This window comes from Equus quagga, chromosome 9, assembly GCF_021613505.1.
Source record: "Equus quagga isolate Etosha38 chromosome 9, UCLA_HA_Equagga_1.0, whole genome shotgun sequence".
Classification (NCBI taxonomy): Eukaryota; Metazoa; Chordata; class Mammalia; order Perissodactyla; family Equidae; genus Equus; species Equus quagga.
Genome location: NC_060275.1, coordinates 18,591,856 through 18,605,195, shown reverse-complemented (window position 1 = coordinate 18,605,195; position 13,340 = coordinate 18,591,856). Strand labels below are relative to the sequence as shown.

General features: G+C 41.8%; 1 protein-coding gene across 10 annotated transcripts in view; it reads left to right on the top strand.

Annotated features, from left to right (window-relative positions):
* The window catches only part of NEDD4L (NEDD4 like E3 ubiquitin protein ligase), a 337,485-nt gene that overhangs the window by 191,341 nt on the left and 132,804 nt on the right, over positions 1–13,340 (top strand). For 7 of the 10 annotated variants that reach the window (XM_046671962.1, XM_046671960.1, XM_046671961.1 and 4 more), the window contains one exon: positions 1,467–1,520. In XM_046671962.1, the coding sequence (XP_046527918.1) occupies positions 1,467–1,520 (54 nt within the window). Of the gene's footprint in view, positions 1–1,466; positions 1,521–3,908; positions 6,114–13,340 lie in introns of those variants that run through there. The other 3 variants (XM_046671959.1, XM_046671958.1, XM_046671956.1) reach the window with 3 other exon arrangements.

The window sequence follows — 13,340 nt, the reverse complement described above, 5'->3', positions numbered from 1 at the left end:
TGTTATTGGCCCTGAGTTAACTCTCAGATAGAGCTTTCCACTTGTAAAAATCCAGATTACTTAGACATCTTTCAGTTTAACACCTTGGCCGCATTTATGTCAATTTTAGTACATCCAAAATTTTTTTCAATTTATCTTGGCTATCGACATATGTAAACTTTATTTTTCTTGACTTTTTTTAAAAAAAGGTTTTGTTTATTTATACCACAAGTCTTTCTTGAGTGCCTACTGCGTGTGAGCTCCTGCCACAGCCCGTGGATGCGTTGGTCAGCAGCACAACCCTTCATAGAGGTTACAGACAGACGCTAAACCCCCCGTCCATCTGCTTGCTCCATCATTAGGCTGAGGGCAGGCAAAGGCGCCAGAAGCACAAGTGGTGCTCTGGGCTGTACCGTCAAACGTTATTTCATTCTACTTTCCATTGTGAAGCAGCCAAGACTTAATGACAGCAGACCTGGGTCACATCTGGCTCTACCACTTACAGCCTTTGTGACCCTGGAAAAGCCACCTGAGATCTTGCATTCTCTGTGGGTTCCTTATCTCTCAGGTAGGAGAGGGAAGTCCTCACTTGATAGGGCTGTGGCTGTTTCCAGGATTTACATGCGATGACATAAACAAGAACACCCCACCACCATGTCTCACACATGGTTGGTACTTAACTAAAGGATACTGGAGTCCGAATGATGATTCCTGCTATTTTGGTGAGGTTTTGGTAAAGAGACAGAAAAAAACAAAAAGACATTGAAAGCCCAGTAGCTCTGACATTGACCCCACAGTTGCTTGAAGTGGAGACAGCTTTCATTTCTTGGTATCAGTAATGGTTCAGAGCGTGGGCTGTTGGAGACAAGCAGGCCAGGCCTGGTTGGGGTCCTATTTGCTCTGCATACTAGCTGTGGGCTCTTGGGCAAGTTACTTCACCCTCGGGAACCAGCTCCTCCTTTGTAAAATTGGGGTGACAGTTAAAAATCATAGGGTTGCTGCGAGGATTAAATGAGATCATGTGTCTTGATACTTAATAAGGAGATATTTCCTAAAAAATAAGCACACAATAGTAAAAAGCTACTTGTACTATTTTCTTCATTATTTTTGTCATTGCTAGTATGACTAGGCCCAAGAGATTTCCTCAAGCGTAGACCCTTGTGAGGAGGTGGCCTTGGTTTACAAGTATGAGGGTGCCTTTTGTAGAGGAGATTTAGAAACTCTTTAAAACTATTTCGAATTATACTTCCTGAGGTTAGAAAACCAGCTAAAAGCATTTTCTTCTTCTGATATGCCTAAATGTTAGGTGTAGAATAATATAGAAACCAAAATAGAAAACTTGATTTAGTAGATATAGGATTTCCAGAAGAGTAGGTTAATTGTTCATATTACACAATTGATTTGGGTGTGTTATTGCTATTTCTGTCTCTTATTTCATCCTTTGAATTATTTCTGCCCCTTTTTGAAATACTATTTGTTCCTTATAGGTAAACCCATCTAATCACAGACTCCTATTTGAAGTATTTGATGAAAACAGATTGGTAAGTGGTCCCAATTTTCAATTATTGCTTCATTTTTTAAAAACTGAATTTTTAGAGCAGCATCTTTAAAACTCTCTATTTATGTTGTACTTCTGAAAGTATATATGCGGCTCAAAAAGACTTATTTTTGTCCCATTGCTAGTTTAATGTTCAAAGTTCTAACAATTATTTTTGTATGGCTAGGGCAAAATTTATTTGTGTAGATGTATGTTTTTATCATAGTTAATGTTAGTGAAAGTCATGCTGGTGCTATACAAACCATATATTTACGCTCCTCTGTAGGGAATACAGAACAGAAGGAAGTCTGTAAAGAGGCCCTCACACAGGAAAACAACCATTCAGGGTTTTTAAATATCAGCCAGACTACACTATTGTGACACATGCAGTAATGAATCTATGGCAATTCTCTTTGGGAAAACAAAAATCTAATTAACAGTATCTAGCAAAAAGTGAATCTAAATTTAGCAGGTAAAATTAAGCTGTATTTAAAAGTGTTATTTTCTCAAGGGAAATTCATGGAAGTATCTTTAAAGAACCAAAGATGTTACTGAGGCGTAAAACTGATACAAACTAACATTTTCTGTATAGATTGATAGATAGGTAGAGCTATAGATATATCTCTCTCTCTATAAAGTATATTTTTTATATATACACATAACTGATATATGTTAGATATCTTTTAGAAATGAAATTTCAGAAGCAAATCTGGCTTAAAGCATTTTGCCAGATTTAACTAACTAGAAAGTATATATCAAGTACCCATCAACCAAGTGTTCTGACTATGGCAAGGAATATTACGTGTAAGCTTTCAAGGCACTCTCAGAAGTGGTATTATAACTCAGTAAGTCAGTTGTACTCAGATTTGCTTGCCCTGTAACTTATGTCTATTATTTTGTTAAACGGAATGTTATTATGAACCATTCTGCAAAATTCAACTGAAACTCTTGAGTTTTTGAATAGCTTGAGTTTAATAGAATATTTGATCTGGAGGAGCCTTATAAGACAACCCATTTCACTCCTCGTCTCTGCAAACGAGAGAATTGAAGTCTAGATCCTTTACATAATTTAAACACACGAGTCAGTGGAAGCTCCAGGGTGGAACCTTCTGGTCTCCTAAGTCTCAGGCCAGTGGTGGCAAATGGCCAGGCCCCCCCCCCCCCCCCCCCCAATTGTAGAATCTGGGAGTGTGTTTCATCTCCTGTGCTTGGTATTCTGCAAATCAGAAAGCCAACAGATTCTGGCCTACCATCCCAATCTCTTTCTTATTAAAATATATGGGTTCTTTCTTGGTGGCTTTGCATGGAACTCAACATTTTATACCTTGGGGGATAATTAGCAGTTTTGAGTAACTAAATTGAAATCATTTTTGCTGTGTGTCTGAAGTTACTTTCTTGTTAAATTCAATGAGAGATTCCACTGAGGAGACAGTTCGTAGCCCTCCGTCTCCCATGCAGTGAAGACTGAGTTAGGCAGTGTTCACTGGAGTAACTGGAAGTCCCTGGAGGCACAGAGGCATTTGCTGACTAATTCTTATTCTCTCCTTGGTTGAGTATACTAATACTTCTTCACTGAAGAAAGGCTTACGTCTGAGGAAAAACTGCCTCTTGTCAGAGGTGTTTTCATTCATTCTTTCATTTTCTTCCATTAAGAGAAATTCACTGAAAAAAAAAAATTTGTTTCCCATTTCTATTATCTAAAACAATGAGTGTTGTTGAGATGACCTTGCCATGGGCCCTAAACTATACTTCTAAACCAAAAAAGGGCTTTGAACACAGAGCTCTTAGAAATCCTGTGTGAATACAGACTTTCACTGAAAAGCTGTTTCATGACAGAAAGACTTCGCTTTGCCCCAGGCCATTGTGACTGTGCAGTGAATGCTGGTAGTAGTGTTTTTCTCTTTGTTGGCTGTTAATCCAGTGAAGACAATAGTGACTGTAGTGGTACTTGGGCAGTTTCAGCACTAAACAAGCTAACTTCCATTTCTCTCATAGAGATCATTTTTGGCATTTAAAACACATGCCTTTAGAAAACAGGTTTGGGTGTATGTAAACACAGGGTTAATCCTCCACACCCTCGACTCCAGAGCTGTTGACAATGTCATGCTTTGCAGATTTTAAAATAAACTTTTGGTCACTGTTTGCAGCTTGGTATTTTCCCTTCCTACTTTTTACTCCCTCCTAAATAAACCTCTTTGTTAAATAACTGATGTTTCTGGATCATGGAAAATAGTAAGTTTAAAACACACAGAATATATCCAAGTTAACTACTAATCTGATGACAGTTTTTTGAACGTGGACTTCTACTTTTATTTCTTAGGTAAGAAGGGCCAGAAAGGGGCCTGTCACAAAAATAGCAGGATTCCATGTTGGTATCGCAATGGCGGTAATATTGCTGACTTCTTACTGGAAAACAGGCAGCTCTGGGCAGCCTCTTTTCTGTATGGTATTTAAGTTAACTTACTACGAAAACCACATGCACACCCTTCTTCAATTTTCCTTCCTTTTTATGGGGGGATGGTGGTGGTGATTTTTTCTCCTATCTGGCATATGGGCGGGAATGTTTTCTCCAGCTGGGTTCCTTTTCTCCGGTACTTCCCTGTCTGACAATCATATTATGCGTAAGACTGTCTCATACATGCATCTTTTAAATGAAAAATGTTGTACTAGCAGGAGACAGACCGCTCGCTGGCGGTGCTGTAAGTCGTGCCCCTTCCACTTAGCTATTTTGTTCCTTGCAGATCATGCTCTAATTATTTAGCATTAAAGGGACGCTAATTCTGTGGGGCGTGTAATCGTATTTATAGTACGTTTTATTGGTTTGCATTCCATCGTGGTAGGGTGGTGATATCATAAATAACAGAGAAACATAACATCCGATGCTTGTGAAAGGGTTTTCCTGCAGACCAGGCGTTTTTACTTGTGATTATTCGGTTCGGTGGGGAGGCGGGGAGACGCTGTGGTGCCGTGTGTTCCAGGCCCGGCCTCTCGTATTGGTTAGAGAGTCCGGGTGCCCCGCTTTGTTCGGAAGGCACTGTCCTGTGAATGTGATGCGGTGTAGATTTATAGCAGCGTGGCTCGGAGTGTGTTTGCTGCCTTAGTCAGCTGTGAGAGCTCCCTGCTGGGGCCACTCCTGTCTGATGGAAAAGCAGCAGCTGGGAAGGTGCTGTTTCAGGCTCTTGCTGTTTAAAAAAAAAAAATGAGAGCGAGAGGGGGGAAAACTCCACTAAGTCCACAAGCTGGCATTGGAGGGGGAGACCGCGGTCATGTGGTTCTGGCCATCCTACCCTCTGTCACAGTGTGGATGAGAGCTTTTTGCTCTTATCCAATCATGCCTGGAATGCCGCTTGCCACTTGGGTTATTTCTGCTATCTGTCGCTCTTGGTGCCGCAGTGCTAACGGTTTGGCAGATGGGACACTTTTTCTTGGAGTTTGTGTCTTTAGTTTTTGACTTCTGGCAGCGCCGGGCTTGTTGTTGCCGCTCGCCTTGTCCCTCCCTGCCCCCCTGGGCACCATGGCCCATCGGCTTCGGTTTCATTTTGGCTCTGGGCGCAGCAACACAGCCCCCGAATCAGAGATCCTAGACCAGGAGAGAGAAGACGACTTTTTCATGGCATTCCACACCCTCCCGCGGAGGAGCGGCCCTCACCCCTTCGCCCAGAACGGAGCGGAGGACGGCGGCGGCGGCCTGCAGGAGGGCGTGGGAGCGCTCAAGCGAAGCACGTCCATGTTCATCCCGCAGCTCCTGAGCCCCGTCGACGCGCGTCCCACCCGCAGCTCGTCGGTGCAGATCTCGCTGCAGCGCAAGGCGGCCGACGGGGCCCCCGACGGGTGCGCGCCACCCGAGGGCCCGGACGGCGACGCGGGGCCCCCGGAGCCCAAGGCCCCCGAGAGCTCGCCTCCGAGGGCAGCCAGGGTGGCGGGCCCCCAGGTCAACGGCACGTGCGGCCGCCGAGCGCTGGGCCCCGTGGCTGCCGAGGGCAGCGAGGAGGCCGAGCCGCAGGGCCGCCGGGGGCCCGAGGGCGCCGGGCTCCGCATCCAGCACCGCGCCTCCAGTGCCGACGTGCGCCAGGTGAGGCTGACGCCCTTCGGGGCCGACGGCCAGAGCGGCCCTGCGGCGCCCGAGCCCCGGCGCTGGTCCCTGCAGCACGTTCCAGATGCTTCTGGAAGTTCCGGGAAGCGGTGCTTTGTCTTCCAGTTGCAGCAGCCGCAACCAGGCGCGCCGGGGCTGGGCGGTGACTTCAACTTCGGTTTCACTGGCACGAAGGGGGACAGGTTGGTGAGGTATCCCCGTATCCGGCTGGAAAGGAGCACCTCGTACCCCACGCAGCCCCGAGCAGAGCGCGGGAGCCCCACGGAAGAGCGGGGACACCCGGAGACGCCGCCTCGGGGCCGCAGGGTGGCTCCCGAAATCCACAGGGCGAATTCCGTGGAAAGGACGCCACAGGGTCAGGGCTGCACGTTTAAGATCAGGCAAGATCAAAACGCGGGGCAACAGCATTTTAGAATTCTTGTGACTCGGGGGCCAGAAGAAGCTCTCCAGGACCCCGAGGAGAATAATGCCACCAGCCCTGGTTCTGCGGTGGCCGGAGCCCCGGTAAGTCAGCGTGCGTTACATGTGACGGCCGGTCGGAAGGGGAAGGGACTGATTCAAGCCCAGAAAGTTTATTCTGCAGCGTAATTAAAATAAACTTCATCCTCCTCCCTTCTGGGAGTTTCCTTGCTTCAGGGCAGTGTAACTTAATGTTTGGCCGAGTTTTAAGACTATGATTTGTGGTCCAGTGCTTGGTAGAGATCCATGAAAGTAGTTAGTTTTTCACAAAATATCTTTTCTTTAGGTCGTTGAAGTCAAGTAACTCTGTTTTGAAAATCCAAACATCCCCCATTCCTCCCCCCGCTTCTGAATGAAGGAATTTTAAAAATTTATTACTTTAAATGAATCTACCAGTGCTCCAACATGTTGATGTTGGAAATGGGTTTAAAAGCTGCTTGCAAATATAGTCTGTGACAACACTTTTAAAAATAATCAGTTCTGATTAAAGATGAGTGAATACTGCAAAATCTTGTCTAGTGTCTTAATTACGAATACACATAAAGTTTGACCAATTCTTCTTAACGGTCTTTTTTCTGTAGCGGGTCAGCCCTTGTTATATAATTTATTGTCTTGGGTTTTTTTGTCTTGTTAAATAATACTGACAAGAGTAGTCACATTTGTGGAACAATAAGAAATGTGTTTTTGAAGCAGATCGACTTATGGGCCAAGGCTAGGCAAAACTGACTGGGACTTGTTAATGGTCAGATTGTATGGCCATGCAACTTAACACTGCCCACTTGAGTGTCTAAGCCAGGGTGCTGTATATAGAATGGTAAGTGCCCTGTCTCCAGCTGTGGAAACAGATGCCCTAGAACAGGTTTTGGCCGTTATTGCTCCTGTGTTCTTATTCTCTCCCTTTCAGTGAAATGGAGTACAGAAAGACAGCTGCCAACTCCACCAGGCAAATGATGACTCTGCAGCTTTCATAGTTTATGGTGGGATGAACAGTTTCATCAGTTACCTTTCTTTTACTGGTAATCACCAGCCATTGAGTTCTTTTTTCAAGAACAAGCTCTTTATATTTTGAATTGGATTTTTTTCCCCTGAATTTCCTGTGATTACTGGTTTGAGGATATGATTGTGAAATGTCCGGCGGGGGGGGGGGGGGGGTCTTTTTGGGTTTCAGTTGTGAATTGTGACTTTTCAAAGTGGATGGCTGAGTATTACTATAGAATTGTATCATCTTTTGTTTCTTTGTGTTGAGAAATATTTTTGGCCGTTCAAGTAAACTTGATCACTGCTCCATCATTGGTTTTTACCATCTTGAAGGTGTAATCAGATACTAAAGGCTGATGTGATATTTTTCTTGATGTTATGTAACTGTTTCTTCTTCTTTTCCCTTCCATAAACCCTTTGCTTTGATTATGTCTAACCATTTTATTAGGAAGTATCTGAGTGCGTTTTCTTGGTCTGAACCAATACCATTTTTATGCCGTGGTAGAACTTGCAATAGAATTTTGGTCTAATAGTAGCTTCTCACCTTCGCCCCAGAAAACTACCATCTCGGTGGTCCTAGGCTTTGTTGGGCAACACAATTCCAGTTGAATTTGGACCAGTTGCCACAGGAAGATGAAGAAACAAAATGCATTTCCTCAAGTCTTGATAACTATTCAATTATATTACCAAAAACTTAAGTCCTTTTGCAGTTAGATGTTCAGGACAAATGGGTTTATATAATTTAAGTCTTATTTGGCGTGGTGTTTCTAATGTAATTATAAAACAAATAGAATATGTTAAAAATTTTGCGTACTTTACATATAGGGGCTGTTGTATCTTGCAAGGACTACCATTGTGGAAAACAAATTTCTTAAAATTTGGGTATTTAAGTTCTAGAATAAAGAACTTTTCTTGAAATAAATTCTATCTAGTGCACAGTAGTTTTCATTTTCATATTTGTATTTTTGTACACATACATAAATAATAATAAATTATTGGTAAGAAGCTGGAGTTTTTATTTAAGCAAAAATTTTTTCTTAAGAAACAAAACAAAACTTGTCCCTTAACAAAACTGTCTGCTCCATTCAACACTTTGTACGTGTTTCATACGGGCAGGGGTGTTAAGTGTAGGGAGCAGCTGCCACGGCCTTATTTATCTTGAGGGAAAACATTCGCTTGGGCGTCTACAGTCTGGCTGCCACCAGGGTTTTTTGACGTTTCGAATATCTGCTGCTTCGGTCAGAAAGGCATTTCATTATTAGTTTACATTCAAAAATTAAAAATCTGTTGTGGTCTGGTTTTTGAATGATGTCAGGAAATCATTCTTGATTGAGAAAACCACTCAGGATTCCTTTTACGAATGTGCTCAGGTTTCATAATCTATGCCTGAGGTCTCATTGCAAGGTTAACTTGTTGAGTACTTTTCTCTCTGTCTCCCAGACAGCCTGTTGTGAATAAATCTGAAATGCATCATGACTCCAAAAAATGTTAACCAGCTAGATTCCTAGAAAAAAAATGCATGGGAACCCCTTTGTGATGATCAGTATTCCACTGGGTCTGACACCCTCGGTGAAGTAGAATTGGTTTTTGGAGTCATCAGTTGGAAATCAATTATAATATTTCAGAGTTCTTAGAAAATGTCGGTTCAATTTGTGGCATTATTTACAGTCATTTAATGAATGCTTTAGTTATTTTCTTAGTTTTTGAGTTATTTGGTTTGGTTATGAGCTTCTTCACTGCATTAGTTATTCCGAGGATGTTGGACCCCTGTTTATCAGCTTTTGTGTCCTCTTTAACAAGATTTCATGCATAATAACTGCGAGGTTCTGCGTTTTACAAGCTTCGGGAGCCAGTTTTCTAATCCCATTAATGTCGTTAGGTGTTTAAGGTCCACTGTGTATATATAACATTACACGAGGCACTTGGAAAATTTCAGAGGCTGTCTCAGTTTCTTGCTGACACAGAGCTCGTAACATAAACAGAGGGAGGAGGGCCTGTGGGGGCAAAACCAGGTATTCTAACACCACTACATGTATTCCTAAGGGACCGTTCCTTCTTTAGTTCCGTCCCAGGTTCTCCAGACTTTTCCCTGTGCCCTCTCAATGGACGTAACACTTCACAGAAGTAGTGTAATGTAGTAATGTTTTGTAATTAAGATTTTATCTTACTGAACAACAAAAGAATACCAAAACTATTTTTATTTGGGTGGATTTTAGTTTGAATCTCTTTCAGAGAAAGTGATTTTACTATATAGAAAAATTTAAACATTATTTTTAGTTGGTGTCTCTTTTTCATCCTAAAAAAATACTTCTATGAATATTGTATGTGTAAACCACTACTTTATTTAAAAAAACAACAGCGTTGTAAGGGGTAAGAAACACGCTAAATTCCTTTCATTGACTTGGGTTTCTGAATGGATTCTGTAAAGTTTTTTTCCCTTGGATATAGTAGTAATCTCTTTTAGTGTGGTCTTATATGAGAATATTTCAGTATCATTTAACAAAATTTCAGCTGTTTTCAGGGATGATTTTTTTTTTAAAGTTTGGCACCTGAGCTAACATCTGTTGCCAATCTTTTTTTTTTTTTTTTATTCTCCCCAAAGCCCCTCAATACGTAGTTGTATATTCTAGTTGTAGATTCTTCTGGTTGTTCTATGTGGGATGCCACTTCAGCATGGCCTGAAGAGCGGTGCCATGTCCCCGCCCAGGATCCGAACCGGGGAAAGCCTGGGTCGCCAATGCGGAGCTCGGAAACTTAACCACTCGGCCAGGGGGCCAACCCCCCAGGGATGTTTTGAAAAGTATAGGCAGTCCACAGGGTTGACACCAGTGTGGGTTTTTACACACAGGCACGTAGAACCTGCAGTGGTGGCTCATGTTTCTGTGGCACTTCACCATTTGGAGAGTGCCCTCGTTGATTTCATGTAGTCCCCATAACTATAACAATGCCGAAGCATTGTCTCACTCCTCCCTCCCAACTAGCATGTGAAACAGTGCTGTTACACTGTTTCCCATGAAGGTACGTGACACTGTCTAGGTGTGATAACTAGTATACTATCATATCACCTCGTGTGTGTATAATGAGAATTTCACATTCTTGCTGAAAATTTTGAAGATGGTAACTCCATTGGTGCCTTGCAGCACTGGCCTGATGGAGAGAAGGAGGCAGCTTTGGAGGCCCACAGAGCCAGGCTTGGTAGTTTACTGACATGTCCTGGGGGAGTTAGACCCCGCTCTCTGAGCCTGCTGTCTCACTGGTAAAAAAAAGTCCCCCTCCCAGGTTTATGGTGAGGTTTAAATGAGGCAGCTTATGTGGAAGTACCGGGTTGGTGTTCATGTTGAGATTTTTCCTTTTTAACCAAGTATGTGTAATGCACAAGTCTTTCTTCAAGGAAGGTAATTAGGTTAACTGAGCGATCAGTTTTTGGTCAGCATAGCATTAGACACAGAGCAACATGAATTTAAGGCATACTTGGAAGTGTTTACTTTAGTAACTAGCTTTGATGTCCTTTCTGCTGTCATCTCATCTTTCCTGAGCCTTTGTCCATTGGATAATCAGCATCACAGAGCCTCGACACCACCCTGCGATGAGGCAGTCCTTGAAAAGCCTTGAATTCATTCCCCAGCTGTGCATTGTAGCAAAGGGTCTTTAATTTATTTGCTGCATTGAATTTTGAAACTTTGAAACATTTATTTCGGCTGGGATTTCAGACGTTGTGTTTTTACCCTGTCATTTTGCTATAATGTTTCCAGTGGTTACGTTTACTTTTCCTTCTTGTCGGCTGAGACTTTTGAGCAGCAGTCTTATGTTATCTGTACGAAATTTCCATACTGTGTGATTTACAGATGGAGGCAGTAGTGGGAAATAGGCCTTATTAGATACTGTCTTTTAGAGGATTTTCATAAATGCTGCAGCTGCTTTTCTTGGCTAAGCCTGGAGGCAGAGATAAATGTATAATTTTATAATACACGTTAATAAGAAAATTATTATCTCTACATAAAACTTCACAATACCAGAAGAAATCTTGAATGTAAAATTTAAGATGTAAGAATGATCCTTAAAGTTAATAAATGCTGGGGGGTCTCTATAGGGTTGATGGTTTAGAACTAAGTGAGGCTAATCGAAATGGATTTGTGCAACTTGAAATGATAAGGCAGATTTTTTTAAATAAAAGTAATTAACTGAATGTTATTACTGCTGAGATAGCTTACTGCCCTAAATACACTGATCTTTTTTAACTCTTAATGATACTACCAAAACAGTTGCAGTAATGAGGAAAAGACAGGAAATTCATGGATGGTGTTGAAACTGTTGATTTTGAATGCATGAATACCAGAATATCTAAGTTTCCACTGTAAATGCCAAAAGAAGCTTGGGAAACCCAATCCAGAATTGGCTGGTGATTATTGAGAGGTTTAGTGTCCTGTCTGTGATCATCCAGTTTCCTTGATTCACACCAGGCAGCATAGTATTCCATGGCCCGCACAAGCGAGAGTGCCAGGACATCCACCTGCTGCGTGTACCCAGCCCCGGTTTAAAGATTAAAAAGGCCTAAAAGGATAGAGTGTTGAAAATAGTATCTAAAATATGTATTGCAGGATGTCTGTGATTTTCTGAGCAAATGAACTTATTGAAAGATTCTTAGAACTAATTTTGACTCAGTATGTGTCATGGATGCATAATGTTCTCAATGGATTTTCCTTGTTGAACTCTTGTTTATTATTCCATTACAGCTTACTTGGGCACACCAGGTTACAGAGGAATATAAGAGAGTTAAGTAAGTGAAACAGGTGGCCTGGCATGAGTGGGCCTGAGAGTAAATCATTGATGTCCTGGCTAGTTTTGTGCTCTGGATTGACACTTTGGTGGTCTCTAGGCATCACCACGTTTTAACAGGAAGTTTAGCTTTCAAGATGGAGGATGGAGTAGATTGAATTTCAAGAAGCCTGCTTTTTATACCCTGATCATTTTAGAACCATGGACTATTCTGACACTTTTGAATAAAGTGCTTAATGTGAAGGGAGACGTCATGAAATAAAATGAAGTGAAAGTATCAAAACAGAGTTGGAAGGGGCCCCCTTTTCTTTAGTTTGACTGTTGTTGTTACATTTAGTGTTGAAATACTTGGTGTCAGTTCTTTTAAGTGCCTGCCCTGACTACCTGTTCTTTGAAACAACTCCATGTTCATTTTACTGTTAAGTATGGTGCCATATACTCCTAGGCAGAAAGTGAGGAAATTCTTCCAGCGAGGGAGAGACTAGTGTTTCCTCTAGCAAATGTGCCTTTCACAGGTTCCCTGGAATTTACACAGCCTTCTTCTGTGACTTAATTTTAACAGATCAAAGGGAGTTAAGTGGCTTTTACTCCCCCCACATAATAACACTGAGGCATCTGCTTTCAACCTGTGATCTTTCATTATGTCGTGTATATCTTTCTAGGGGGCTGGGATGGGGAAGGGATGTTACTAGGTGTATTCAGTGTTAAGTTTGGCAGGTTTACAGTTTTTCTTTCTCTAGATCAATCCAGAATGGATAGACTTTTAAAATATCTTTAATGACCCACATATGTCATAACTCATCCATTTCCTTGAAAGACTTTTTAAAGCTTCATAATAAATCATACTTCTTGAGAATTTTTTTTCATATTCTTTTAAAATATGTAATTGATATTTAACTCTTGAAGAAGGAAAAATGGTGGTTTGGTCCAGATTTTTTGAGTTGGATATAAAAGCTGAGGTGAGCAGAAATGTTGAAATATAACAGAAATGTTATATTAAGCTCCAACCAAAAAACCTAGCACTTCTTCAAAGCAGGGAGTTTTTCCGGCTAGGTGTTCTATTGCGGAACTCACCTCTCTCTCTGACTTTCCTAACGAGTTAGCCCAAGTTGAACACTGCATGGTAACAGCGCGGCTCTGGGGTTCTTCTGTGTCATCTTCCTCATGAGTGAAAATGCTTGGTATCAGTTCAGTAAGTATGAACTGATTGTGCTTTTCCATTTGCAAGAAAAAGATACTAAATTGTTATAAAACTTTAAACGTTTTAATGCAATTTTAATATTTACATTGATTTATCCTCTTATCATAGTAGAAACCATGCCTTCTTTTTTTTAATCCTGATACAGTATTCTCCATATTAGTATGCATTATTAAGGCACCCCGATGCTGTAGCAAGGGACAAAGCAATGAATTATAGTTTTACATAAACACAGTGTGCCGAAGGGCCTACCTGCACCCTTGTTTGAAATTATATTAAAAAGAGATGCTCCTGTATTTTGCAATATGGCATTTTTCTCC